This window comes from Zootermopsis nevadensis, unplaced genomic scaffold (assembly GCF_977971745.1).
Source record: "Zootermopsis nevadensis isolate Lab colony 2312 unplaced genomic scaffold, Znev_1.0 Znev_ptg000025l, whole genome shotgun sequence".
Classification (NCBI taxonomy): domain Eukaryota; kingdom Metazoa; phylum Arthropoda; class Insecta; order Blattodea; family Termopsidae; genus Zootermopsis; species Zootermopsis nevadensis.
In genome coordinates, this window is record NW_028259157.1 from 9,846,992 (window position 1) to 9,874,977 (window position 27,986).

Sequence of the window (27,986 nt, forward strand, 5' to 3'; positions counted from 1 at the left end):
GTATATTTTCTGACGGCATTCCCCACAAAATCACGGCAGAGTCATAACAAACGACAGGTGAAGTGTATAAATTTTGGGAATGTTTGGCATGACTATGAAGATAACAAGAAACGTCTTTTCTACAACTTCCTTTATTAAATAACAATAAGTTGCAATGTCTTCAAACAAATTGCTAAAATGTTTTCTGATAATTCGAGATCTAACGTTTGCAAATGTGCCTTTGTAGTGTCGATTTATCAAGACCTATTTCGAAGGAAATTTATCTAGTTTGAAGCTGTATATAAGAAGGATCTTAATTTTCACAATTACCCTCTACTGCTACAAAATTTAAGTTTAACATGCCTTTATCAGTCCTAACAGGAACCATTTAACTTTAAAATATAATATTTTAGACTAGTTGTCTTACTATAACAATTCAGCAGAAGCTGTCGTAAGTCAAACCTATTGTCCACAGGCTTCGAACTAACGTATCGTTACTATTGGTGCAGTGGTTAGATTTCCCGCTTCTAATTTTGAGATTTAGTGTTCCTGTCCGAGGTTATCAGCAAGTCTAAGGAACTTCCGGGTTGATGTACAAGGACACGATGCACTAGGAAGAAAACAGAATGTAAGTGAGTAGATTATTTCACGTTTATGTGGCTAAATGATTGTATCTTTAATATCAATCTGCTATCACTGCGAAACAAGATTACAGATATCATACTAGTACACGATACGTAAATGTGTGTAATATAGTAATTTGAGATATAGGATAACATTTGCTATAATAAAATCTGTGAGAATTTTTTTTTTATTTTTTTGGTAAATTAGTGACACAAACTTTCTTTCGAGGTAAATATATTTCTCGTACAGTGGCAATGCAAATGGCTGTAGTAACCCCGTCACCTGCCATTCCCAGTGTCAGTCGATTACTTGTCGGATTGGAAGTTGCAGCTCTCTGCCCTGGTAAGTCGTCTCGTTCATGCAGTGTAAAGAATTTGTAAGTCTGTTAAAATTAATCACGAGAGCACAAAGTCGTTCATTTTAAACGAGATCTAGTTCAATTGTAAATAATATTTCGATACCATTCAGATTCATATAACACTAAATAACTAAAAAAAATCATGAAGTTTTATAAATTATTCCGAAATGAACACGATTTCTTAATCATCAGGATGAATAAATGAGATAGAAGAATAGCTGTAATACACCATCTTGGGCTTTAAATAGACGTTGCTTTGGAAGACATTTGCCCTCGTAATTATTAGTTAACGTACAAACTGTGCAGATTCTCCATTACCTGTGTTGCCACTGTATAGAAATGGTATTGAACAGTGCTCAAACATTGGGTCGACAAGATGTTATGCTTATAGCGATAACATAAATAAAAAAAACATTATTTTTACCATGCGTATTGGAATTAAGTTAGTCTTTGAGAGAAGTGTGTTAAATATACAATCTGTTTTCGACCAAAGTTTGTGGAAAATAATCTGCCCATTCTAAGAAAATGTTTAAAAATGTTGGCTTAAAGTAAAATAGGTCTTTAGTGCGATTAAATGTTTTCTCGCTATAATCTGTTAAGAAATGCACAAAGCACTGAACACTGCAATCAGTCCCTCTGTACGACAGAAACGACCTTCATTCTCAGTGCACGGTTTAAGAGGTAACAGGAAGAGAAATTAACATTATATCTTTCATGTGTGTTGAATGCAGGCGCACTGTATAACCCCTGTTTAATAACGAGTTAATAGGGAAAAGGTCTTGGAAGTAATATGGCTATTCTTCATAAAAGGAAAGAAAGTTTGAACTATAAGAGTTCTGTTAATGTAAAACAAGTCTGGTAATAAATTCAAACTTTTATAATAAATTATTAGGAAATATATTTACATGAATTGAATTATGCTATGCCGAGAGTTTTTAAGTCACTGAATTGTTTTTGTTGGTCAATAAAAAGGTAGATATTTTAACGAACGGTATATTCTTTTATCTTGACATGTTATATTAATTTGTCTTCTATATCGTTAAATAGAAGTTAATAATGAACTGAGTAGAACTATTCATTCATATAAAAATATCTTGATCAATATATAATAAAAATATGAAGAACTAGCTAGGTATATGATTTAAATTATGACACATTTAATATTTTTTCTATAAAAAGGGTGTTTCTTATAAGCATGTCATATACATGTCAAGTGTCTCGCGATTTTGAGAACTTCGACAAATTTTACATGTAGCGAATAGTGACTAAAACACTGGCAAAGTTACATGAGAATTCAATATGAGATAAAGTAGACTGCACGTGACTGGTTTTAATTTCCTAAAGGTTTAAAACGTTGCTTCGGCAATAAATGGATATTTGTGCATAAAATAGTATACTACATCTATTTAATATTATTATGTGAATGAACATTGTAGTAACTCGGCTGTTCCATCTACTTTGAAGGCGTTGGTTAGTGCAGATAATTCGTTACTTTGTATTATAAATATGTTACATTTTAATGGCTCACATGTGCATGACAACTTGTGAACAGTTTTATGAGGAGTTTAATTCTTTCAGAAATCGCAATGAACAATAAGAAGAGTCCTGAATGTCTGATAAGAGTTACTCAACGGAAGATCTGCAAACTGATAGTAGATCGGATTTTAATATGGACTGACAACCTTCGCTCAGCTGAAAGTCTTGAAACCAGAGATAGACTACGAGTCATTCACGCTGTACTGAGTCAGTGCCTTCAACTGCGAGAAGTGCTTACTAAACTGCAGGAGTCAGACGGCAGGTTGCTAAGTGACTATTTCGTTAGAGTTATTGCCCGCGTTATTGAAGACAAGGATATCCCAGGTCACTCCCGAGAAGGTACCATGCCATGCAGATATCAGTACGAAGAAGTCTGTATGTATATGCTCAGAAATGTGTTTCTGCCTTGCTTAGAAGAGTGTAACATCAAGAAGATTGGGTCCGAATTCGTACAGGGATTAATGTCGCAATCGCTTCATACAATTACACATATCACTCGTTTGTTTCTTCCAAATCAAACGAGTTTTCGAGTCTCACAGTCTGTTTTTAGCCACCTCCCCAAATTGACAATGCTGCAAGAAATTATATGGCAATATAGTTGCACAACACGTATAGTAATCGAGTTGGCGACACATTGCAAATTGCTCAGGGTACTTGACGTCGCCTCTTCTGTATCTGTTACTAATGATTGTGTCGAGCATTTACTGAATCTGGAGAGTTTGGAGACACTGCATGTGACAGAAACTGCTATTTCCGAGAAAAGTTATGCTCTGCTTCTTTCAAGATTGCCACGAATTCAGAATTTAATTTGGAAAGGTCGACTGGATAATGTCTTAAAATATATTACTAGGGCATCTCTTCCTTTAATAAATACGATCGGTGGTATACTTACAGATGCATCCTTATTGGTAAGAATGTGTCCACATATCAAAAACTTGGCAGTCAATTTACAAAGTCAAAATTGTTTGGAGCTGGCAAATTTGACTGGCGTAGTGGTTTTGGAATTATCGTTCTGCAATTATAACATTAATAACTTCAGCACCGTAATTGAAAACATGGGCATTAGACTTACAAAATTAGTTATAATTGAAGTCGTGAATGTTGATATTATTCAAATAATTACTTTTTGTTCTGTGTTGAAAATTCTCGACCTCAGAAATTGTCGAGTTATAACGCCGGAAAATTTCAGTTTATCACCGGAATTGCCACATTTTATAAGCGTGAATGAAGTTATTCTTTCAAAAAACCAAGATTTCAAAGATTTCGACAAGTACCTGGAATGTTACGTTAATTTGAATGTGTTCCATGCTCACCATGTTTCAGAAGTGGATCATGCAATTATTTCTGCAATTTTAAATGCCGGTGGCTTTAGAAAACTCACAACAATTGTTCTCGCTTTTTGTGGGCATCTTAAATTAGACACGGCTATGCTGTTGATACAGAAGTGTGACAATTTGAAATTTTTGGGGAACATGAGTACTTGGTGCGATTTCAGTGAAGACGATAAGCAGACGTTGCTTGATTGTATTAAAGTTAATAATCTCGCACTGTCTGCATATGTGGAAGATATGAATTTAGACGAAAGATCTTGAAACAGAAAAATTATTTTTACAGTGAAATTTAACCTGTTTTACATTTACTACATATTTAATTGTTTTATAACCAGTAACTTAACATGAGAGTAACTGAAAAATTGTTGTATTTAAGAATTAAGTGACCATTTTGTATGTGATGTAATTATCTGCAAATAAATTTTATAATAGATTTTAATTAACCTCCTGATTAATTTAATGTTTTTGGGTCCAGTGGTTAATTGTTGTGAACACTGCAACAAATATAGAGATTGCATAAGGTACAGGCATCTTCTGAATAACCGTTCAACATGATTTACGAATTTTAATAAGAACTATAATGTTGATTTAAGATTATGGTAACATTCTCATAAACAAAATGCATTTGTATAATGTATGAGGGTTTCTAATTGTACATCCAAATGTAAACTGAAGGACATAATAGGAACCATAGTCAGAGTTTACAGAAAAAGGAAAGAAACCCATGTCCGTGCTCTTCATCTAATGGAAGTGTTAAAATATCAAATTAAAAATGAAATTCGATAAAATATTACCTATTTTATTCAGGCGATAACGCGCTAATTTAGGTCACTATGGAAGATACTGGAAGAGGCTTTTCGAATATTTATTTCATCCGAATACTGAGCCTGTGCCTCAAAATGAGACATGTTGAGTGTTACGTATAAATCCTCAGCCTTTCACTTCATCACTCTTCATGGTATAACAATATATGAGTACCGAAAACGTGCCTGAAGAAAGTGTATTAACTTTTGTTCGAAATACTTGGCATGTCTGTGGTTAAGACGCAATATTTTTTTATCTAAATAGCCCTTTAATTTTAAACAGAAAATAACACTGCCTTCCCATAAACCATAAAAATACTGTTTAGACATGAAGATGACACTCATCTGGGTGGTTGTGTTCGTAGTCTTGTAGAAATTTTCAGACGTTTCAGAGTTACTACGTCATGGAGATACTACACGCCGTAACATACCTGAAGACAGCCATGTTCATACTCCACGCCATGAGAACATGAAATCTCATGTGTCTTATCGACAGGTCGAAAATCAACTTTTTCGGTTATGCCTTAGTAATAGCGTTTGCAGTTCCTGTTGTTACGCGACATCGTTTAACAAATTTTTATCTAGGTGAATGTGAACGTATTTCGTGTAACTCTCTCGTCTGGGTAAAACTATCACAAGCTTCAATCACGACGTTCGTTATAGCGACTGATATTTGAACCCGGTACCTTCCGCATGCAAAGAGCCTTATAGCTACATTATTCTGAGATGGTCTGCTTAGCAACACTATCCCAGCAGTTCTGCAGTTTCAATATGTGAGTTTTAAGTGATTGGAGTCCTCTGTTCACTTATCCCAGTTCTGAAAATAGTAGAATTTATTAGCTGAAGAAATACTGAAAATCTCTGAAACAAATGTATTTTCTGTCAGATTGCTTTTAGAATTGTGGGACATAATTTTCTGGGAAGAAATGAACTGAAACAGCATTTATTTTATTTAGGCGGAATTGTTAAGTTCCTCGATATGCTAATCTGCTACTGAAAATGAAACATGTTGAACATTGTATATTTTCTGCCGGCATTCCCCACAAAATCACTGCAGAGTCATAACAAACGACAGGTGAAGTGTACAAATTTTGGGAATGTTTGGCATGACTATGAAGATAACAAGAAACGTCTTTTCCACAACTTCCTTTATTAAATAACAATAAGTTGCAATGTCTTCCCACAAATTGCTAAAATGTTTTCTGATAATCCGAGATGTAACTTTTGTAAATGTGGTTGCAGTAGCCTTTGTAGTGTCGATTTTTCAAAACTTACTTTGAAGAAAATTTATCTAGTTTGAAGCTGTATAAAAGAAGGAACTTAATTTTCACAATTACCCTCTACAGCTAAAAAAATTAAGTTTAATATGCCTTTATCAGTCCTAACATGAACCATTTAACTTTAAAATATAATATTTTCGACTAGTTGTCTTACTATAACAATTCAGCAGAAGCTGTCGTAAGTCAAACCTATTGTCCACAGGCTTCGAACTAACGTATCGTTACTATTGGTGCAGTGGTTAGATTTCCCGCTTCTAATTTTGAGATTTAGTGTTCCTGTCCGAGGTTATCAGGAAGTTTTAGGAACTTCCGGGTTGACGTACAAGGACACGATGCACTTGAAAGATAACAGAATGTAAGTGAGCAGATTATTTCACGTTTATGTGGCTAAATGATTGTATCTTTAATATCAATCTACTATCACTGCGAAACAAGATTACAGATATCATACTAGTACGCGATACGTAAATGTGTGTAATATATTAATTTGAGATATAGGATAACATTTGCTATAACAAAATCTGTGAGAATTTTTTTTTTATTTTCTTGGTAAATTAGTGACACAAACTTTCTTTCGAGGTAAATATATTTCTCGTACAGTGGCAATGCAAATGGCTGTAGTAACCCCGTCACCTGCCATTCCCAGTGTCAGTCGATTACTTGTCGGATTGGAAGTTGCAGCTCTCTGCCCTGGTAAGTCGTCTCGTTCATACAGTGTAAAGAATTTGTAAGTCTGTTAAAATTAATCACGAGAGCACAAAGTCGTTCATTTTAAACGAGATCTAGTTCAATTGTAAATAATATTTCGATACCATTCAGATTCATATAACACTAAATAACTAAAAAAAATCATGAAGTTTTATAAATTATTCCGAAATGAACACGATTTCTTAATCATCAGGATGAATAAATGAGATAGAAGAATAGGTGTACTACACTATCTTGGGCTTTAAATAGACGTTGCTTTGGAAGACATTTGCCCTCGTAATTATTAGTTAACGTACAAACTGTGCAGATTCTCCATTACCTGTGTTGCCACTGTATAGAGATGGTATTGAACAGTGCTCAAACATTGGGTCGACAAGATGTTATGTTTATAGCTATAACATGAATAAAAATAAACATTATATTTACCATGCGTATTGGAATTAAGTTAGTCTTTGAGAGAAGTGTGTTAAATATACAATCTGTTTTCGACCAAAGTTTGTGGAAAATAATCTGCCCATTCTAAGAAAATGTTTAAAAATGTTGGCTTAAAGTAAAATAGGTCTTTAGTTGCGATTAAATGTTTTCTCGCTATAATCTGTTAAGAAATGCACAAAGCACTGAACACTGCAATCAGTCCCTCTGTACGACAGAAACGACCTTCATTCTCAGTGCACGGTTTAAGAGGTAACAGGAAGAGAAATTAACATTATATCTTTCATGTGTGTTGAATGCAGGCGCACTGTATAACCCCTGTTTAATAACGAGTTAATAGGGAAAAGGTCTTGGAAGTAATATGGCTATTCTTCATAAAAGGAAAGAAAGTTTGAACTATAAGAGTTCTGTTAATGTAAAACAAGTCTGGTAATAAATTCAAACTTTTATAATAAATTATTAGGAAATATATTTACATGAATTGAATTATGCTATGCCGAGAGTTTTTAAGTCACTGAATTGTTTTTGTTGGTCAATAAAAAGGTAGATATTTTAACGAACGGTATATTCTTTTGTCTTGACATGTTGTATTAATTTGTCTTCTATATCGTTAAATAGAAGTTAATAATGAACTGAGTAGAACTATTCATTCATATAAAAATATCTTGATCAATATATAATAAAAATATGAAGAACTAGCTAGGTATACGATTTAAATTATGACACATTTAATATTTTTTCTATAAACAGGTGTTTCTTATAAGCATGTCATATACATCTCAAGTGTCTCGCGATTTTGAGAACTTCGACAAATTTTACATGTAGCGAATAGTGACTAAAACACTGGCAAAGTTACATGAGAATTCAATATGAGATAAATTAGACTGCACGTGCCTGGTTTTAATTTCCTAAAGGTTTAAAACGTTGCTTCGGCAATAAATGGATATTTGTTTTGAGTGATATTTGCGCATAAAATAGTATACTACATCTATTTAATATTATTATGTGAATGAACATTGTAGTAACTCGGCTGTTCCATCTACATTGAGGGCGTTGGTTAGTGCAGACAATTCGTTACTTTGTATTATAAATATGTTACATTTTAATGGCTCACATGTGCATGACAACTTGTGAACAGTTTTATGAGGAGTTAAATTCTTTCAGAAATCGCAATGAACAACAAGAAGAGTCCTGAATGTCTGATAAGAGTTACTCAACGGAAGATCTGCAAACTGATAGTAGGTCGGATTTTAATATGGACTGACAAACTTCGCGCAGCTGAAAGTCTTGAAACCGGAGATAGACTACGAGTCATTCACGCTGTACGGAGTCAGTGCCTTCAACTGCGAGAAGTGCTTACTAAACTGCAGGAGTCAGACGGCAGGTTGCTAAGTAACTATTTCGTTAGAGTTATTGCCCGCTTTATTAAAGACAAGGATATCGCAGGTCACTCCCGAGAAGGTACCATGCCATGCAGATATCAGTACGAAGATGTCTGTCTGTATATGCTCAGAAGTGTGTTTCTGCCTTGCTTAGAAGAGTGTAACATCAAGAAGATTGGGTCCGAATTCGTACAGGGATTAATGTCGCAATTGCTTGAAATAAATACACATATCAATCGTTTGATTCTTCCAAATCAAACAAGTTTTCGAGTCTCACAGTCTGTTTTTAGCCACCTCCCCAAATTGACAATGCTGCAAGAAATTATATGGCAATATAGTTGCACAACAGGTATAGTAATCGTGTTGGCGACACATTGCAAATTGCTCAGGGTACTTGACGTCGCCTCTTCTGTATCTGTTACTAATGATTGTGTAAGGTATTTACTGAATCTGGAGAGTTTGGAGACACTCCATGTGAGAGAAACTGCTATTTCCGAGAAAGGTTATGCTCTGCTTCTTTCAAGATTGCCACGAATTCAGAATTTAATTTGGAAAGGTCGACTGGATAATGTCTTAAACTATATTACTAGGGCACCTCTTCCTTTAATAAATACGATCGGTGGTATACTTACAGATGCATCCTTATTGGTAAGAATGTGTCCACATCTCAAAAACTTGGCAGTCAATTTACAAAGTCAAAATTGTTTGGAGCTGGTAAATTTGACTGACGTAGTGGTTTTGGAATTATCGTTCTGCAATTATAACATTAATAACTTCAGCACCGTAATTGAAAACATGGGCATTAGACTTACAAAATTAGTTATGATTGAAGTCGCAAATGTTGATATTATTCAAATAATTACTTTTTGTTCTGTGTTGAAAATTCTCGACCTCAGAAATTGTCGAGTTATAACGCCGGAAAATTTCAGTTTATCACCGGAATTGCCACATTTTATAAGCGTGAATGAAATTATTCTTTCAAAAAACGAAGATTTCAGAGATTTCCACAGGTACCTGATACATTACGTTAATTTGGATGTGTTCCATGCTCACCATGTTGCAGAAGTGGATCATGCAATTATTTCTGCAATTTTAAATGCCGGTGGCTTTAGAAAACTTACTACAATTGTTCTCGCTTTTTGTGGGCATCTTACATTAGACACGGCTATGCTGTTGATACAGAAATGTGACTATTTGACTTTTTTGGGGAACACGAAATCTTGGTGCGATTTCAGTGAAGACGATAAGCAGACGTTGCTTGATTGTATTAAAGTTAATAACCTCGCATTGATTGCAAATGTGGATGATTTGCATTTAGTTGTAAGATCTTGAAACAGAAAAATTATTTTTACAGTGAAGTTTACTCTGTTTTACATTTGCTAAATATTTTATTGTTTTATAACCAGTAACATAACATAAGGGTAAATTAAAAATTGTTGTATTTAAGAATTAAGTGACCATTTTGTACGTGATACAATTATCTTAAAATAAATTTTACGATAGATTTTAATTAACCTGGAAGAGGCATTTCGAATATTTATTTGATCAGAATACTGAGCCTGTGCCTCAAAATGAGACATGTTGAGTGTTACGTATAAATCCTCAGCCTTTCACTTCATCACTCTTCATGGTAATACAATATATGTGTACCGAAAACGTGCCTGAAGAAAGTGTATTAACTTTTGTTCGAAATACTTGGCATGTCTGTGGTTAATACGCAGTATTTTTTTATCTAAATAGTCCTTTAATTTTATACAGAATATAACACTGGCTTCCCATAAACCATAAAAATACTGTTTAGACATGAAGATGACACTCATCTGGGTGGTTGTGTTCGTAGTCTTGTAGAAATTTTCAGACGTTTCAGAGTTACTACGTCATGGAGATACTACACGCCGTAACATACCTGAAGACAGCCATGTTCATACTCCACGCCATGAGAACATGAAATCTCATGTGTCTTATCGACAGGTCGAAAATCAACTTTTTTGGTTATGCCTTAGTAATAGCGTTTGCAGTTCCTGTTGTTACGCGACATCGTTTAACAAATTTTTATCTAGGTGAATGTGAACGTATTTCGTGTAACTCTCTCGTCTGGGTAAAACTATCACAAGCTTCAATCACGACGTTCGTTATAGCGACTGATATTTGAACCCGGTACCTTCCGCATGCAAAGAGCGTTATAGCTACATTATTCTGAGATGGTCTGCTTAGCAACACTATCCCAGCACTTCTGCAGTTTCAATATGTGAGTTTTAAGTGATTGGAGTCCTCTGTTCACTTATCCCAGTTCTGAAAATAGTAGAATTTATTAGCTGAAGAAATACTGAAAATCTCTGAAACAAATGTATTTTCTGTCAGATTGCTTTTAGAATTGTGGGACATAATTTTCTGGGAAGAAATGAACTGAAACAGCATTTATTTTATTTGGGCGGAATTATTAAGTTCCTCGATATGCTAATCTGCTACTGAAAATGAAACATGTTGAACATTGTATATTTTCTGACGGCATTCCCCACAAAATCAAGGCAGAGTCATAACCAACGACAGGTGAAGTGTATAAATTGTATGAAGTGTACAAATGTTGGGAATGTTTGGCATGACTATGAAGATAACAAGAAACGTCTTTTCCACGACTTCCTTTATTAAATAACAATAAGTTACAATGTCTTCCCACAAATTGCTAAAATGTTTTCTGATAATCCGAGATGTAACTTTTGCAAATGTGGTTGCAGTAGCCTTTGTAGTGTCGATTTTTCAAGACCTATTTCGAAGGAAATTTATCTAGTTTGAAGCTTTATAAAAGAAGGAACTTAATTTTCACAATTACCCTCTACTGATACAAAATTTCAGTTTAATATGCCTTTACGAGTTGCGATCAGAAAGTTTCAAGACTGTGTCAATAGAGGGCGAACCGGATGTAGTACGAACTTCTGCCTTTAGGGGGTGCGGCCTACATTCATAGTGAATGAGTGTGCCAGCCGGCATTATCGAATTAGAATTTGTTTCTTAGTTACGGGCATTACACCGACCCTCCTGCGATTTCAGAATGGCGTGTGCATCAAATTTTGCCAAAGACTCGCCAAAACGGCTACGGAAACCTATGAAATGCTAAAGCAAGCATTTGGGGAGTCCGCAATGGGTCGTGCACAAACTTTTGTGTGGCATTCACGTTTTAAAAATGGCAGAACCTCTGTCGATGATGACGAGCGTTCTGGACGACCATCTTCGAGCACAACGCCCGAAAATGTTACGGAGATTCGGCAGGCCGTTCACGAAGATCAACGTCGTACCATCAACGACTTGTGCGACATTGTTGGGATAGGCTATGGGACCTGTCAGCTGATTCTAAAGGAAGAACTCCACATGCGACGCATCATGACAACGCGCCAGCGCACACCGCCCTCAAAGTTCGGCAGTTTTTGGCCCCAAACACCATGGCCGTCATCCCGCACCCTCCTTATTCGCCGGATTTAGCTCCGTGTCACTTCTTCCTCTTCCCAAAGATGAATATTCAGCTAAAGGGAAGGAGATTTGAGACGATAGAAGAGATTCAGGCAGAATCGCAGATGGTGCTTGACAGGCTGACAAAGAAAGATTTCCAGGGATGCTTCCAGGCTTGGCAGCGGCGCTGGGATCGTTGTGTTCACTCCCAGGGGAACTACGTCGAGGGTGATGGATGAATTTAATACTTGAGATAAGTGTACGGGTTTTTATAGGCGCAGTCTGGAAACTTTCTGATCGCACCTCGTATCAGTCCTAACAGGAACCATTTAACTTTAAGATATATTATTTTGAACTAGTTGTCTTACTATAACAATTCAGCAGAAGCTGTCGTAAGTCAAACCTATTGTGCACTGGCTTCGAACTAACGTATCGTTACTATTGGTGCAGTGGTTAGATTTCCCGCTTCTAATTTTGAGATTTAGTGTTCCTGTCCGAGGTTATCAGTAAGTCTAAGTAACTTCCGGGTTGACGTACAAGGACACGTTGCACTAGGAAGAAAACAGAATGTAAGTGAGTAGATTATTTCACGTTTATGTGGCTAAATGATTGTATCTTTAATATCAATCTGCTATCACTGCGAAACAAGATTACAGATATCATACTAGTTCACGATACGTAAATGTGTGTAATATAGTAATTTGAGATATAGGATAACATTTGCTGTAATAAGATCTGTGAGAATTTTTTTTTATTTTTTTTGTTAATTTAGTGACACAAACTTTCTTTCGAGGTAAATATATTTCTCGTACAGTGGCAATGCAAATGACTGTAGTCACCCCGTCACCAGCCATTCACAGTGTCAGTCGATTACTTGCCGGATTGGAAGTTGCAGCTCTCTGCCCTGGTAAGTCGTCTCGTTCATACAGTGTAAAGAATTTGTAAGTCTGTTAAAATTAATCACGAGAGCACAAAGTCTTTCATTTTAAATGAGATCTAGTTTAATTGTAAATAATATTTCGATACCATTCAGAATCATATAACTCTAAATAACTAAAAAAAATCATGAAGTTTTATAAATTATTCCGAAATGAACACGATTTCTTAATCATCAGGATAAATAAATGAGATAGAAGAATAGCTGTAATACACCATCTTGGGCTTTAAATAGACGTTGCTTTGGAAGACATTTGCCCTCGTAATTATTAGTTAACGTACAAACTGTGCAGATTCTCCATTACTTGTGTTGCCACTGTATAGAAATGGTATTGAACAGTGCTCAAACATTGGGTCGACAAGATGTTATGTTTATAGCTATAACATGAATAAAAATAAACATTATATTTACCATGCGTATTGGAATTAAGTTAGTCTTTGAGAGAAGTGTGTTAAATATACAATCTGTTTTCGACCAAAGTTTGTGGAAAATAATCTGCCCATTCTAAGAAAATGTTGGCTTAAAGTAAAATAGGTCTTTAGTGCGATTAAATGTTTTCTCGCTATAATCTGTTAAGAAATGCACAAAGCACTGAACACTGCAATCAGTCCCTCTGTACGACAGAAACGACCTTCATTCTCAGTGCACGGTTTAAGAGGTAACAGGAAGAGAAATTAACATTATATCTTTCATGTGTGTTGAATGCAGGCGCACTGTATAACCCCTGTTTAATAACGAGTTAATAGGGAAAAGGTCTTGGAAGTAATATGGCTATTCTTCATAAAAGGAAAGAAAGTTTGAACTATAAGAGTTCTGTTAATGTAAAACAAGTCTTGTAATAAATTCAAACGTTTTATAATAAATTATTAGGAAATATATTTACATGAATTGAATTGTGCTATGCCGAGAGTTTTTAAATCACTGAATTGTTTTTGTTGGTCAATAAAAAGGTAGATATTTTAACGAACGGTATATTCTTTTGTCTTGACATGTTGTATTAATTTGTCTTCCATATCGTTAAATAGATGTTAATAATGAACTGAGTAGAACTATTCATTCATATAAAAATATCTTGATCAATATATAATAAAATAAAGAGACCTCATCACACATCATGGTTATTTGTATGGCATCTTAAAACACGTAATTTAATGCAAGTACAAATTAATTGGGCATTGAAGTGGGTGCTCTGAAGAACAAGCTAGGTATATGATTTAAATTTTGACACATTTAATATTTTTTCTATAAAAAGGGTGTTTCTTATAAGCATGTCATATACATCTCAAGTGTCTCGCGATTTTGAGAACTTCGACAAATTTTACACGTAGCGAATAGTGACTAAAACACTGGCAAAGTTACATGAGAATTCAATATGAGATAAAGTAGACTGCACGTGACTGGTTTTAAATTCCTAAAGGTTTAAAACGTTGCTTCGGCAATAAATGGATATTTGTTTTGAGTGATATTTGTGCATAAAATAGTATACTACATCTATTTAATATTATTATGCGAATGAACATTGTAGTAACTCGGCTGTTCCGTCTACTTTGAAGGCCAACGCCTTCAATGTAGATGTAGTGCACACAATTCGTTACTTTGTATTATAAATATGTTACATTTTAATGGCTCACATGTGCATGACAACTTGTGAACAGTTTTATGAGGAGTTTAATTCTTTCAGAAATCGCAATGAACAATAAGAAGAGTCCTGAATGTCTGATAAGACTTACTCAACTGAAGATCTGCAAACTGATAGTAGGTCGGATTTTAATATGGGCTGACAAACTTCGCTCAGCTGAAAGTCTTGAAACCAGAGATAGACTACGAGTCATTTTGACTGTACTGAGTCAGTGCATTGAACTGCGAGAAGTGCTTACTAAACTGCAGGAGTCAGACGGCAGGATGCTAAGTGAATATTCCCTTAGAGCTGTTGCCCACATTATTGAAGACAAGGATATCCCAGGTCACTCCCGAGAAGGTACCATGCCATGCAGACTTCAGTACGAAGAAGTTTGTATGTATATGCTCAGAAATGTGTTTCTGCCTTGCTTAGAAGAGTGTAACATCAAGAAGTTTCGGTCCGAATTCTTACATGGATTAATGTCGCAATCGCTTCATACAATTACACATATCACTCGTTTGATTCTTCCAGATGACACAAGTATTCGAGTATCACAGATAATTTATGACGACCTCCCCAAATTGACAATGCTGCAAGAAATTATATGGCAGTTTACTTGCACAACACGTATAATAGCGGTGTTGGCGAGAAATTGCAGATTGCTCAGGATACTTGACGTCGCCTGTTCTATAAATGTTACTAATAATTGTGTAGAGGATTTACTGAATATGGAGAGTTTGGAGATACTCAATGTGGGAGGAACTGGTATTTCCGAGAAAAGTTATGCTCTGCTCCTTTCAAGATTGCCACGAATTCAGAATTTAATTTGGAAAGCTCGAGTGGATAATGTCTTAAGATATATTACTAGGGCATCTCTTCCTTTAATAAATACGTTCAGTGGTATACTTACAGATGCATCCTTATTGGTAAGAATGTGTCCACATGTCAAAACCTTGGCAGTCAGTTTACAAAGTCAAAATTGTTTGGAGCTGGTAAATTTGACTGGCGTAGTGGTTTTGGAATTAACGTTCTGCAATTATAACATTAATAACTTCAGCACCGTAATTGAAAACATGGGCATTAGACTTACAAAATTAGTTATGATTCAAGTCGCGAATGTTGATATTATTCAAATAATTACTTTTTGTTCTGTGTTGAAAATTCTCGACCTTAGATATTGTCGAGTTATAACGCCGGAAAATTTCAGTTTATCTCCGGAATTGCCACATTTTATAAGCGTGAATGAAATTATTCTTTCAAAAAACGAAGATTTCAGAGATTTCCACAGGTACCTGGAACATTACATTAATTTGGAAGTATTCCATGCTCACCATGTTGCAGAAGTGGATCATGCAATTATTTCTGCAATTTTAAATGCCGGTGGCTTTAGAAAACTCACTAAAATTGTTCTCGCTTTTTGTGGGCATCTTAAATTAGACACGGCCATGCTGTTGATACAGAAGTGTGACTATTTGACTTTTTTGGGGAATATGAATACTTGGTGCGATTTCAGTGAAGACGATAAGCAGACGTTGCTTGATTGTATTAAAGTTAATAACCTCGCAATGTTTGCATATGTGGAAGAATGAATTAAATGTAAGACATTGACACGGAAAAGTTATTTTTACATTGAAATTTATCCTGTTTTACATTTGCTACATATTTTATTGTTTTATAACCAGTAACATAACATGAGAGTAACTTAAAAATTGTTGTATTTAAGAATTAAGTGACCATTTTGTACTTGATGTAATTATGTGCAAATAAATGTTACGATAGATTTTAATTAACCTCCTGATTAATTTAATGTTTTTGGGTCCAGTGGTTAACTGTTGTGAACACTGCAACAAATATAGAGATTGCATAACGTACAGTTAACTTTTCAATAACCGTTCAACATGATTTACGAATTTTAATAAGAACTATAATCTTGGTTTAAGATTACAGTGACATTCTCATAAACAAAATGCATTTGTATAGCGTATGAGTGTTTCTAATTGTACATCCAAATGTAAACTGAGTGACATAATAGGAACCATAGTCAGAGTTTACAGAAAAAAAGGAAAGAAACCCATGTCCGTGCTCTTCATCTAATGGAAGTCTTAAAATAACGAATAAAAAATGAAATTCGATAAAATATTACCTATTTTATTCAGGCGGTAACGTGCTAATTTAGGCCACTATGGAAGACACTGGAAGAGGCATTTCGAATATTTATTTCATCCGAATACTGAGCCTGTGCCTCAAAATGAGACATGTTGAGTGTTACGTATAAATCCTCAGCCTTTCACTTCATCACTCTTCATGGTATAACAATATATGAGTACCGAAAACGTGCCTGAAGAAAGTGTATTAACTTTTGTTCGAAATACTTGGCATGTCTGTGGTTAAGACGCAATATTTTTTATCTAAATAGTCCTTTAAATTTAAACGGAAAATAACACTGGCCTCCCATAAACCATAAAAAATACTGTTTAGACATGAAGATGACACTCATCTGGGTTGTTGTGTCCGTAGTCTTGTAGAAATTTTCAGACGTTTCAGAGTTACTACGTCATGGAGATACTACACGCCGTAACATACCTGAAGACAGCCATGTTCATACTCCACGCCATGAGAACATGAAATCTCATGTGTCTTATCGACAGGTCGAAAATCAACTTTTTCGGTTATGCCTTAGTAATAGCGTTTGCAGTTCCTGTTGTTACGCGACATCGTTTAACAAATTTTTATCTAGGTGAATGTGAACGTATTTCGTGTAACTCTCTCGTCTGGGTAAAACTATCACAAGCTTCAATCACGACGTTCGTTATAGCGACTGATATTTGAACCCGGTACCTTCCGCATGCAAAGAGCGTTATAGCTACATTATTCTGAGATGGTCTGCTTAGCAACACTATCCCAGCACTTCTGCAGTTTCAATATGTGAGTTTTAAGTGATTGGAGTCCTCTGTTCACTTATCCCAGTTCTGAAAATAGTAGAATTTATTAGCTGAAGAAATAATGAAAATCTCTGAAACAAATGTATTTTCTGTCAGATTGCTTTTAGAATTGTGGGACATAATTTTCTGGGAAGAAATGACCTGAAACAGCATTTATTTTATTTCGGCGGAATTATTAAGTTCCTCGATATGCTAATCTGCTACTGAAAATGAAACATGTTGAACATTGTATATTTTCTGACGGCATTCCCCACAAAATCACTGCAGAGTCATAACAAACGACAGGCGAAGTGTACAAATGTTGGGAATGTTTGGCGTGACTATGAAGATAACAAGAAACGTTTTTTCCACAACTTCCTTTATTAAATAACAATAAGTTGCAATGTCTTCCCACAAATTGCTAAAATGTTTTCTGATAATCCGAGATGTAACTTTTGTAAATGTGGTTGCAGTAGCCTTTGTAGTGTCGATTTTTCAAAACTTACTTTGAAGAAAATTTATCTAGTTTGAAGCTGTATAAAAGAAGGAACTTAATTTTCACAATTACCCTCTACTGATACAAAATTTCAGTTTAATATGCCTTTATCAGTCCTAACAGGAACCATTTAACTTTAAGATATAATATTTTGGACTAGTTGTCTTACTATAACAATTCAGCAGAAGCTGTCGTAAGTCAAACCTATTGTCCACAGGCTTCGAACTAACGTATCGTTACTATTGGTGCAGTGGTTAGATTTCCCGCTTCTAATTTTGAGATTTAGTGTTCCTGTCCGAGGTTATCAGCAAGTCTAAGGAACTTCCGGGTTGACGTACAAGGACACGTTGCACTAGGAAGAAAACAGAATATAAGTGAGCAGATTATTTCACGTTTATGTGGCTAAATGATTGTATCTTTAATATCAATCTGCTATCACTGCGAAACAAGATTACAGATATCATACTAGTACACGATACGTAAATGTGTGTAATATAGTAATTTGAGATATAGGATAACATTTGCTATAACAAAATCTGTGAGAATTTTATTTTTATTTTTTTGGTAAATTAGTGACACAAACTTTCTTTCGAGGTAAATATATTTCTAGTACAGTGGCAATGCAAATGGCTGTAGTCACCCCGTCACCAGCCATTCACAGTGTCAGTCGATTACTTGTCGGATTGGAAGTTGCAGCTCTCTGCCCTGGTAAGTCGTCTCGTTCATACAGTGTAAAGAATTTGTAAGTCTGTTAAAATTAATCACGAGAGCACAAAGTCTTTCATTTTAAATGAGATCTAGTTTAATTGTAAATAATATTTCGATACCATTCAGATTCATATAACACTAAATAACTAAAAAAAATCATGAAGTTTTATAAATTATTCCGAAATGAACACGATTTCTTAATCATCAGGATGAATAAATGAGATAGAAGAATAGCTGTAATACACCATCTTGGGCTTTAAATAGACGTTGCTTTGGAAGACATTTGCCCTCGTAATTATTAGTTAACGTACAAACTGTGCAGATTCTCCATTACCTGTGTTGCCACTGTATAGAAATGGTATTGAACAGTGCTCAAACATTGGGTCGACAAGATGTTATGCTTATAGCGATAACATAAATAAAAAAAACATTATTTTTACCATGCGTATTGGAATTAAGTTAGTCTTTGAGAGAAGTGTGTTAAATATACAATCTGTTTTCGACCAAAGTTTGTGGAAAATAATCTGCCCATTCTAAGAAAATGTTTAAAAATGTTGGCTTAAAGTAAAATAGGTCTTTAGTGCGATTAAATGTTTTCTCGCTATAATCTGTTAAGAAATGCACAAAGCACTGAACACTGCAATCAGTCCCTCTGTACGACAGAAACGACCTTCATTCTCAGTGCACGGTTTAAGAGGTAACAGGAAGAGAAATTAACATTATATCTTTCATGTGTGTTGAATGCAGGCGCACTGTATAACCCCTGTTTAATAACGAGTTAATAGGGAAAATGTCTTGGAAGTAATATGGATATTCTTCAAAAAGGGAAAGAAAGTTTGAACTATAAAAGTTCTGTTAATGTAAAACAAGTCTTGTAATAAATTCAAACGTTTTATAATAAATTATTAGGAAATATATTTACATGAATTGAATTGTGCTATGCCGAGAGTTTTTAAGTCACTGAATTATTTTTGTTGGTCAATAAAAAGGTAGATATTTTAACGAACGGTATATTCTTTTGTCTTGACATGTTGTATTAATTTGTCTTCTATATCGTTAAATAGAAGTTAATAATGAACTGAGTAGAACTATTCATTCATATAAAAATATCTTGATCAATATATAATAAAAATATGAAGTACTAGCTAGGTATATGATTTAAATTATCACACATTTAATATTTTTTCTATAAAAAGGGTGTTTCTTATAAGCATGTCATATACATGTCAAGTGTCTCGCGATTTTGAGAACTTCGACAAATTTTACATGTAGCAAATAGTGACTAAAACACTGGCAAAGTTACATGAGAATTCAATATGAGATAAAGTAGACTGCACGTGACTGGTTTTAATTTCCTAAAGGTTTAAAACGTTGCTTCGGCAATAAATGGATATTTGTTTTGAGTGATATTTGTGCATAAAATAGTATACTACATCTATTTAATATTATTATGCGAATGAACATTGTAGTAACTCGGCTGTTCCGTCTACTTTGAAGGCCAACGCCTTCAATGTAGATGTAGTGCACACAATTCGTTACTTTGTATTATAAATATGTTACATTTTAATGGCTCACATGTGCATGACAACTTGTGAACAGTTTTATGAGGAGTTTAATTCTTTCAGAAATCGCAATGAACAATAAGAAGAGTCCTGAATGTCTGATAAGACTTACTCAACTGAAGATCTGCAAACTGATAGTAGGTCGGATTTTAATATGGGCTGACAAACTACGCTCAGCTGAAAGTCTTGAAACCAGAGATAGACTACGAGTCATTTTGACTGTACTGAGTCAGTGCATTGAACTGCGAGAAGTGCTTACTAAACTGCAGGAGTCAGACGGCAGGATGCTAAGTGAATATTCCCTTACAGCTGTTGCCCACATTATTGAAGACAAGGATATCCCAGGTCACTCCCGAGAAGATACCATGCCATGCAGATATCAGTACGAAGAAGTCTGTATGTATATGCTCAGAAATGTGTTTCTGCCTTGCTTAGAAGAGTGTAACATCAAGAAAATTGGGTCCGAATTCGTACAGGGATTAATGTCGCAATCGCTTCAAACAAATACACATATCACTCGTTTGATTCTTCCAAATGACACAAGTATTCGAGTCTCACAGATAGTTTATAGCGACCTCCCCAAATTGACAATGCTGCAACAAATTATATGGCAATATAGTTGTACAACACGTATTGTAATCATGTTGGCGACAAATTGCAGATTGCTCAGGATACTTGACGTCACCTCTTCTGTATCTGTTACTGATGATTGTGTCGCGCATTTACTGAATCTGGAGAGTTTGGAGATACTCAATGTAGGAGGAACTGGTATTTCCGAGAAAAGTTATGCTCTGCTCCTTTCAAGATTGCCACGAATTCAGAATTTAATTTGGAAAGGTCGAGTGGATAATGTCTTAAGATATATTACTAGGGCATCTCTTCCTTTAATAAATACGTTCGGTGGTGTACTTACAGATGCATCCTTATTGGTAAGAATGTGTCCACATCTCAAAAACTTGGCAGTCAGTTTACATAGTCAAAATTGTTTGGAGCTGGTAAATTTGACTGACGTAGTGGTTTTGGAATTGTTGTTCTGCAATTATAACACTAATAACTTGAGCACCGTAATTGAAAACATGGGCATTAGACTTACAAAATTAATTATGATTCAAGTCGTGAATGTTGATATTATTCAAATAATTACTTCTTGTTGCGTGTTGAAAATTCTCGACCTCAGAAATTGTCGAGTTATAACGCCGGAAAATTTCAGTTTATCTCCAGAATTGTCACATTTTATAAGCGTTAATGAAATTACTCTTTCAAACATCCAATATTTCAGAGATTTCCACAAGTACCTGGAATGTTACGTTAATTTGGCTGTGTTCCATGCTAGCCATGTGGCAGAACTGAATCATGCAACTATTTCCGCAATTTTAAATGCTGGTGGCTTTAGAAAACTCACTACAATTGTTCTCGCTTTTTGTGGGCATCTTACATTAGACACGGCTATGCTGTTGATACAGAAGTGTGACAATTTGAGTTTTTTGGGGAACATGAGTACTTGGTGCGATTTCAGTGAAGACGATACGAAGACGTTGATGGATTGTATTAAAGTTAATAACCTCGCACTGTTTGCATATTTGGATTGATTTGAATTTAGATGTAAGACATTGACACGGAAAAGTTATTTTTACATTGAAATTTACCCTGTTTTACATTTACTACATATTTTATTGTATTATAACCAGTAACATTACATGAGAGTAACTTAAAAATTGTTGTATTTAAGAATTAAGTGACCATTTTGTACGTGATGTAATTATCTGCAAATAAATTTTACGATAGATTTTAATTAACCTCCTGATTAATTTAATGTTTTTGGGTCCAGTGGTTAACTGTTGTGAACACTGCAACAAATATAGAGATTGCATAACGTACAGGTAACTTCTGAATAACCGTTCAACATGATTAACGAATTTTAATAAGAAGTATAATGTTGATTTAAGATTAAGGTAACTTTCTCATAAACAAAATGCATTTGTATAGCGTATGAGTGTTTCTAATTGTACATCCAAATTTAAACTGAGTGATATAATAGGAACCATAGTCAGAGTTTACAGAAAAAAAAGGAAAGAAACCCATGTCCGTGCTCTTCATCTAATGGAAGTGTTAAAATATCAAATTAAAAATGAACTTCGATAAAATATTACCTATTTTATTCAGGCGGTAACGTGCTAATTTAGGTCACTATGGAAGATACTGGAAGAGGCATTTCGAATATTTATTTCATCAGAATACTGAGCCTGTGCCTCAAAATGAGACATGTTGAGTGTTACGTATAAATCCTCAGCCTTTCACTTCATCACTCTTCATGGTATAACAATATATGAGTACCGAAAACGTGCCTGAAGAAAGTGTATTAACTTTTGTTCGAAATACGTGGCATGTCTGTTGTTAAGACGCAATATTTTTTATCTAAATAGTCCTTTAAATTTAAACAGAAAATAACACTGGCTTCCCATAAACCATAAAAAATACTGTTTAGACATGAAGATGACACTCATCTGGGTTGTTGTGTCCGTAGTCTTGTAGAAATTTTCAGACGTTTTAGAGTTACTACGTCATGGAGATACTACACGCCGTAACATACCTGAAGACAGCCATGTTCATACTCCACGCCATGAGAACATGAAATCTCATGTGTCTTATCGACAGGTCGAAAATCAACTTTTTCGGTTATGCCTTAGTAATAGCGTTTGCAGTTCCTGTTGTTACGCGACATCGTTTAACAAATTTTTATCTAGGTGAATGTGAACGTATTTCGTGTAACTCTCTCGTCTGGAAGTACTGGGTAAAACTATCACAAGCTTTAATCACGACGTTCGTTATAGCGACTGATATTTGAACCCGGTACCTTCCGCATGCAAAGAGCCTTATAGCTACATTATTCTGAGATGGTCTGCTTAGCAACACTGTCCCAGCAGTTCTGCAGTTTCAATATGTGAGTTTTAAGTGATTGGAGTCCTCTGTTCACTTATCCCAGTTCTGAAAATAGTAGAATTTATTAGCTGAAGAAATAATGAAAATCTCTGAAACAAATGTATTTTCCGTCAGATTGCTTTTAGAATTGTGGGACATAATTTTCTGGGAAGAAATGAACTGAAAAATCATTTATTTTATTTGGGCGGAATTATTTGATACTTATTACTTAAGACGCATGTCCCAATTTCATGTCATTCTTATTTGTAGTCGTTAAGAATGTTTCAGTTGTACTTCTTCCTCTTCTTTTTTCTATGGCTCTCCGGTCCGTATTCGATCCATGGCCTCCTGAATTAATTCGGTCCTCTGTTAGGTCCGTCTGTCCGAGGCTTTGATCGAAGTTTCGAAACATCTTCCTTTTTACGGTGCAAGGTTGTTAGCCTTGCGACCAACCCCCAACTGGAAAATCAGGCTACCTCTCCCCCTCGACCAATCTGGCTAGGGTGACCCTACCAGTAGCTATGCTACAGCCAGCATAGCTCTTGGGATCGCTGGGCCTCATGCAAACTGTCAACATCATACGCCGTTGCCTAACAACCAGTCATTCAGCTGCAGTCAGCTGGGACATTCTGCGGAGTGAACTGGTGAGAATACATACTTTGTATTAAACAACATATAATTAAAATTTTGTGAAAGAAATTTCCTGCAGTAAATATTTTGGATACAGTAAGAACAACCTCTTAGGCCTTTATTTATCACGACAAGGAAATAAGACAACATAACCGAACTGGAGAAAGTTATTTTCAGCATCGCATCGGAAAATTCCCCTCCCAAGTCAAATGTTTCATCGCTATTCATAAGTATAGTAAAAACGAAGATACAATTTTTAATACAATTAACATTTATAACCGTCTTTTAATTTCAAGTTTATTCACCGTTCATAAGCTTTTATATTGTAGTGATGATAGTTACTTTTTGTATTTGTACTATCCGATGTTTATTCTAAACCGTTCTTAATATTACACAGTAAAAACGAGACTGAAAATAACAGAACAAATCTATTCGTGCATTTTCTATGGCTGATATTTGTTATGACTAATTAGTTTGTTACCATACGAACAAGAAACAAAGTCGTGATATTTGATCACTAGAACATCGGACGTAGAAGAGTACAATATAATAACAGCTCTCTCTGTAACCAGGGTAAAATTATTTTTAAAACGAATTAACCACAAAGTAGGGTCTGCCAAGTGTAATCAAAGTTTTCCGCTATATAATGTGATACGCTGATTTTTATGAGATAATTATACGAGAATATTTTAGTGAATTTTTGCCAGTATAACTTAATTATATGTAAATTTCTGTTGCATTGGCAATGGCTGGTAATACCATTTGTAATTTCGTCATTAACAGTGCCAGTCTAATGTATTTCAGATTGGACCTTGCATTTCTCTGCCTTCGTATATCGTTTAAGTGTGACGTTTATGTGCAGGATATGGAATATGCAAGACTGGTGCATCTTTTAAAATAATTTAATAACCTGAGGATGTAGTAATTTATTTAACTTAAACGTGCTTAAATTAAAACCGGTGTTTAGGTCCCGTTCATAATTATATAGCAAGACGACGAGTATACGTTGCTTTGAAACATATTTTCCCCTAACGACTATTTGTTATATACAAACTGTTCAATTTCTTCATTACCTGTATTAATACTGTACAGGAATCAAATTGAACATTGTCCGAACATTAGGCCAGCACTGATGTAAGTCTCACTGTGCAAGACAAACAAACTTTATGCTATGTTATGATTATCACAATGTATTAAAACGCACAACATTAAAATTAATCCTACAGGATCAATACCATTTTAAAACAATTAAGATGATTTCGGTGGTTAATGCAGAAGGTAAATATTTGAAAGAAGAATATATTTTTGTCTTGACATGTTACATTTATTCATTATATATTTCGGTGTATACAAGTTAATAGTAACTCGGAGAGAAAAAAAATCTTTGCACGTAATAATAAATGTATCTATGAGGGTGTAAGCTATATGTATAATGAAGTAAAAGAGTTCTCTTAACAAGTAACGTGCATAAGCCAAATTTTCGTACATTCAGTACTGTTGTTATAATCAGGGGCCTCTTTAAGACATTGCCTCTCACCATTCTAAAAATATCGATAAATGTTGTATATCCATTATATATCCTGAAGCCTAGCTGAACTATATTGACAAATACGGATTAGGATGCAATATATAAGTTTAAAGTATAATGTACTATAAGATTTGAGACTTTCGCGGCTAGTACAATCAATAAAATGTTCTCGCGACTGATTTCCCAAGAAGATTTTATTTATAACGTACTACTTATGACAGGAATAAAGTTTTAAAAGTTTATACCGTGATACACGTAATGAATAATTATTTCCAGTTTGTTGTGTAGATTCTGGTGTATTTCGTGTGTTGAGAGTCCTTTTCAGGAGCTGGATAAAATGTGATTTTATATATATATATATATATATCAATTTAATATACCTATGTGAATTGAAGTGTCAGAGAATCGAAAGTGACTCACTTCATCTACTCTGTGTGCGTTGCTTAGTATTAAGCTGCAGCTGTGGATAATTTTACTAGTGGTTCACGCATATTATATTTTAATGAATCATATGACATTATATACATTATTAGCAGTTGTTTTATGAGTGTTATTCTTTCAGAAGACAAAATGAATAATAAGAAGAGTCCTGAACGCCTGGTTAAGCTAGCCGAAAAGCAGTTCTGCAAAATGATACGCTACCGTGTTATAGCATGGCTTGTCAAATTGCAGGTCTCCGAAAGACTTTCATGGGTAGAGAAAGTAACAGTGGTTAATTCCATTCTGAGCCTGTGCCTAAAACTGCGAGAGCTGCTGATATCGCTGCCTGATCCAGCTTGCAGAGAATTAAGTAAAAGCGCCTTCAGAATTGTCACCAATATTATCGCAAAGTACAATAACGTAAATCGCTCCCGAATTAATAATTTCGTTTTCCGACGTCTCCATTACGATGTCTGTCTGCATCTGCTCAGCGCTGTGTATCTTCCTTGCTTAGAAGAATGTAACTTCAAGGAAATTTGGTCAGAGTTCTTACAGGAATTGCTTTCACAATCGCTTCCATTAAATCCAAATATCAAGCGTCTCATTCTTCCACTGACTCTATGTCTTAATGTCTCTCGGTTCGTTGTCAGTAACCTTCAGAGACTGATATTGCTACAAGAATTCAGATCAGAGTTCTGTTGCACCACGGATATAGCGATAGAGTTGGGAAGACATTGCATATTGCTCAAGATACTCGACGTCACCCATTCTACATTTGTTACAGATGGTTGTGTCGAGTATTTACTGAATCTGACGAATTTGGAGAAACTTAATATTACAGGAACTGAAATTTCCGAGAGAAGTTATGCTCTGCTCCTTTCAAGATTGCCACGAATTCAGAATATACATTGGCGTGGTGCAGTTGAGGGTATCTTACGAAACATTTCAGTAGAATGTCTTCCTTTATTAACTGAGTTCAGTGGTACAGTTTTCGACCCATCATTATTGACAAGAAAATGTCCAGGTATCAAGAACTTGAAAGTCTCTTTGCAGAATCCAAATGCTTTAAAACTTGTACTTTTAAATGACATAGTTTCGTTGGAACTCGGGAACTGCGATTATATCAGTAGCAACTTGGACATATTGGTTCAAGTTAATGGCTCTAAACTTAAGAAATTACACTTGTTCATGGTCCGAAATGTTAATTTGAGCGAAATAATTAAATGTTGTTACTTTTTAAAGGTATTCATCATTACGTCATGTGAAGTTAGGCGTCCGAAAAGAATAATTTGTCCCAAATCACAGCATTTTATGAGCGTGACTGTAATGGCACTCCAAGGCAAGAATATTTTCGAAAATATCCAGAGTTACTTGCACTATTATATTAATTTGAAAGTGTTCCACGCTGAGTCCATCCCGGAAATTAATGATGTCACTCTGTCTTTAATTTTAAATTTAGGTGGTTTTAGAAATCTCTCTGAAATTATTCTGAGTTCTTGTGGATCTCTAACTTTACAAACAGCTCAATCGCTGATAAAAGAGTGTGTCAGTCTCGGTGTACTGGGGAAAGTTAAAACTTGGCTGGGTTTCACTGATGCGGATAGGAAGAAACTATTTGACTTTGTGAAGTCCAATAACCTTGTGTTAAATGTAAAGTGAAATTAATTTCACTTTCTGACATCCTGAGCGGCGAAATTAATTTTGCAATGAAGAGTGCTCTCTTTTAAAATTCACAAAATAATTATTTAAATGTTTCACAATCTGTATAATATCACGACGGTATCTCTGAAATTAGGTGTATTTAAAAGACTGATTTACCATTATGTATGTGACATAAAAATATATAAATAAATATTATAATGAAATTTTAATTAACTTTCTGGTTATTTTAATATGTTGTGCCCCAGTGGTGCATTGTCCTGAACACTACAACAAATATGGAGGTTTTATAACACGAGTAATTTCTTGAGTAACTGGGTGACCGCCAGCTTCATAATTAATGCTCTTCAATAAACAATATGCTGCCCGATGATCCTCCTATGCCATGTAAAGGCCTCACATTCAAATCTAGATAAACCAAAGGACACGATAAGTTCCTTAGCCAGACGTTACATAAGAAGGAGAAAATATTATGTTCGTGTTCCAAAAATTGTGGAGTTGTAATATATCGAGTTGAAACAATAGAAATTTATAGAACGTTGCAGGACTTATTTAGGCGTTAACATAATAATTTAAGCCACTATTGAAGTTTCTGAATAGGGTAGTTGGATTTCCTCAAAATGTTGACCATGTACCTTAAAATGAAGCATCTGCAGTGCTGTGCAGTGAACTCTTCGCCTTACCCTGAGTCACACTGCACGGTCATAA

At 34.9% G+C, this 27,986-nt stretch overlaps 4 protein-coding genes across 8 annotated transcripts; all 4 read left to right on the forward strand.

The window, feature by feature from the left end:
- Positions 1 to 840: 840 nt before the first annotated feature.
- Positions 841 to 4,267, forward strand: LOC110835588 (uncharacterized). The gene is made up of 2 exons (XM_022075941.2): positions 841 to 945; positions 2,540 to 4,267. The coding sequence occupies exons 1-2, from the start codon at positions 858 to 860 to the stop codon at positions 4,087 to 4,089; spliced, it is 1,638 nt and encodes a 545-aa protein (XP_021931633.2). The 5' UTR covers positions 841 to 857; the 3' UTR covers positions 4,090 to 4,267.
- Positions 4,268 to 6,504: 2,237 nt separating this feature from the next.
- Positions 6,505 to 16,221, forward strand: LOC147872643 (uncharacterized). 3 transcript variants are annotated; one of them, XR_015537042.1, is made up of 2 exons: positions 6,505 to 6,604; positions 8,216 to 9,954. XR_015537042.1 is itself a non-coding variant. In XM_087355695.1 (2 exons), the coding sequence occupies exons 1-2, from the start codon at positions 6,517 to 6,519 to the stop codon at positions 16,022 to 16,024; spliced, it is 1,617 nt and encodes a 538-aa protein (XP_087211821.1). In that variant the 5' UTR covers positions 6,505 to 6,516; the 3' UTR covers positions 16,025 to 16,221. The 3 variants fall into 3 exon arrangements, 2 of the variants coding, with proteins under 2 accessions (XP_087211821.1, XP_087211820.1); XM_087355695.1 differs by lacking the exon at positions 8,216 to 9,954 and adding an exon at positions 14,496 to 16,221; XM_087355694.1 differs by lacking the exons at positions 6,505 to 6,604; positions 8,216 to 9,954 and adding exons at positions 12,677 to 12,784; positions 14,496 to 16,221.
- Positions 16,222 to 18,462: 2,241 nt separating this feature from the next.
- Positions 18,463 to 21,918, forward strand: LOC147872644 (uncharacterized). Its single transcript, XM_087355718.1, has 2 exons — positions 18,463 to 18,560; positions 20,186 to 21,918. Exons 1-2 carry the CDS (start codon positions 18,473 to 18,475, stop codon positions 21,709 to 21,711), a joined length of 1,614 nt encoding a protein of 537 aa, XP_087211844.1. The 5' UTR covers positions 18,463 to 18,472; the 3' UTR covers positions 21,712 to 21,918.
- Positions 21,919 to 23,524: 1,606 nt separating this feature from the next.
- On the forward strand, positions 23,525 to 27,490 carry LOC147872645 (uncharacterized). Of its 3 annotated transcripts, none has more exons than XM_022075935.2 (2): positions 23,525 to 23,685; positions 25,872 to 27,490. In XM_022075935.2, the coding sequence occupies exons 1-2, from the start codon at positions 23,602 to 23,604 to the stop codon at positions 27,276 to 27,278; spliced, it is 1,491 nt and encodes a 496-aa protein (XP_021931627.1). In that variant the 5' UTR covers positions 23,525 to 23,601; the 3' UTR covers positions 27,279 to 27,490. The 3 variants fall into 3 exon arrangements, with proteins under 3 accessions (XP_021931627.1, XP_021931625.1, XP_021931626.1); XM_022075933.2 differs by having other exon boundaries at positions 23,528 to 23,685; positions 25,762 to 27,490; XM_022075934.2 differs by having other exon boundaries at positions 23,541 to 23,685; positions 25,765 to 27,490.
- The last annotated feature ends 496 nt before the right edge of the window (positions 27,491 to 27,986 follow it).

Coding starts and splice junctions, on each gene's coding strand:
- LOC110835588 (XM_022075941.2), top strand. CDS start 858: ATGCAAATGGCTGTAGTAACCCCGTCACCTGCCATTCCCAGTGTCAGT. Junction 946..2,539: donor AGTTGCAGCTCTCTGCCCTG/GTAAGTCGTCTC, acceptor TAATTCTTTCAG/AAATCGCAATGAACAATAAG.
- LOC147872643 (XM_087355695.1), top strand. CDS start 6,517: ATGCAAATGGCTGTAGTAACCCCGTCACCTGCCATTCCCAGTGTCAGT. Junction 6,605..14,495: donor AGTTGCAGCTCTCTGCCCTG/GTAAGTCGTCTC, acceptor TAATTCTTTCAG/AAATCGCAATGAACAATAAG.
- LOC147872644 (XM_087355718.1), top strand. CDS start 18,473: ATGCAAATGGCTGTAGTCACCCCGTCACCAGCCATTCACAGTGTCAGT. Junction 18,561..20,185: donor AGTTGCAGCTCTCTGCCCTG/GTAAGTCGTCTC, acceptor TAATTCTTTCAG/AAATCGCAATGAACAATAAG.
- LOC147872645 (XM_022075933.2), top strand. CDS start 25,770: ATGAATAATAAGAAGAGTCCTGAACGCCTGGTTAAGCTAGCCGAAAAG.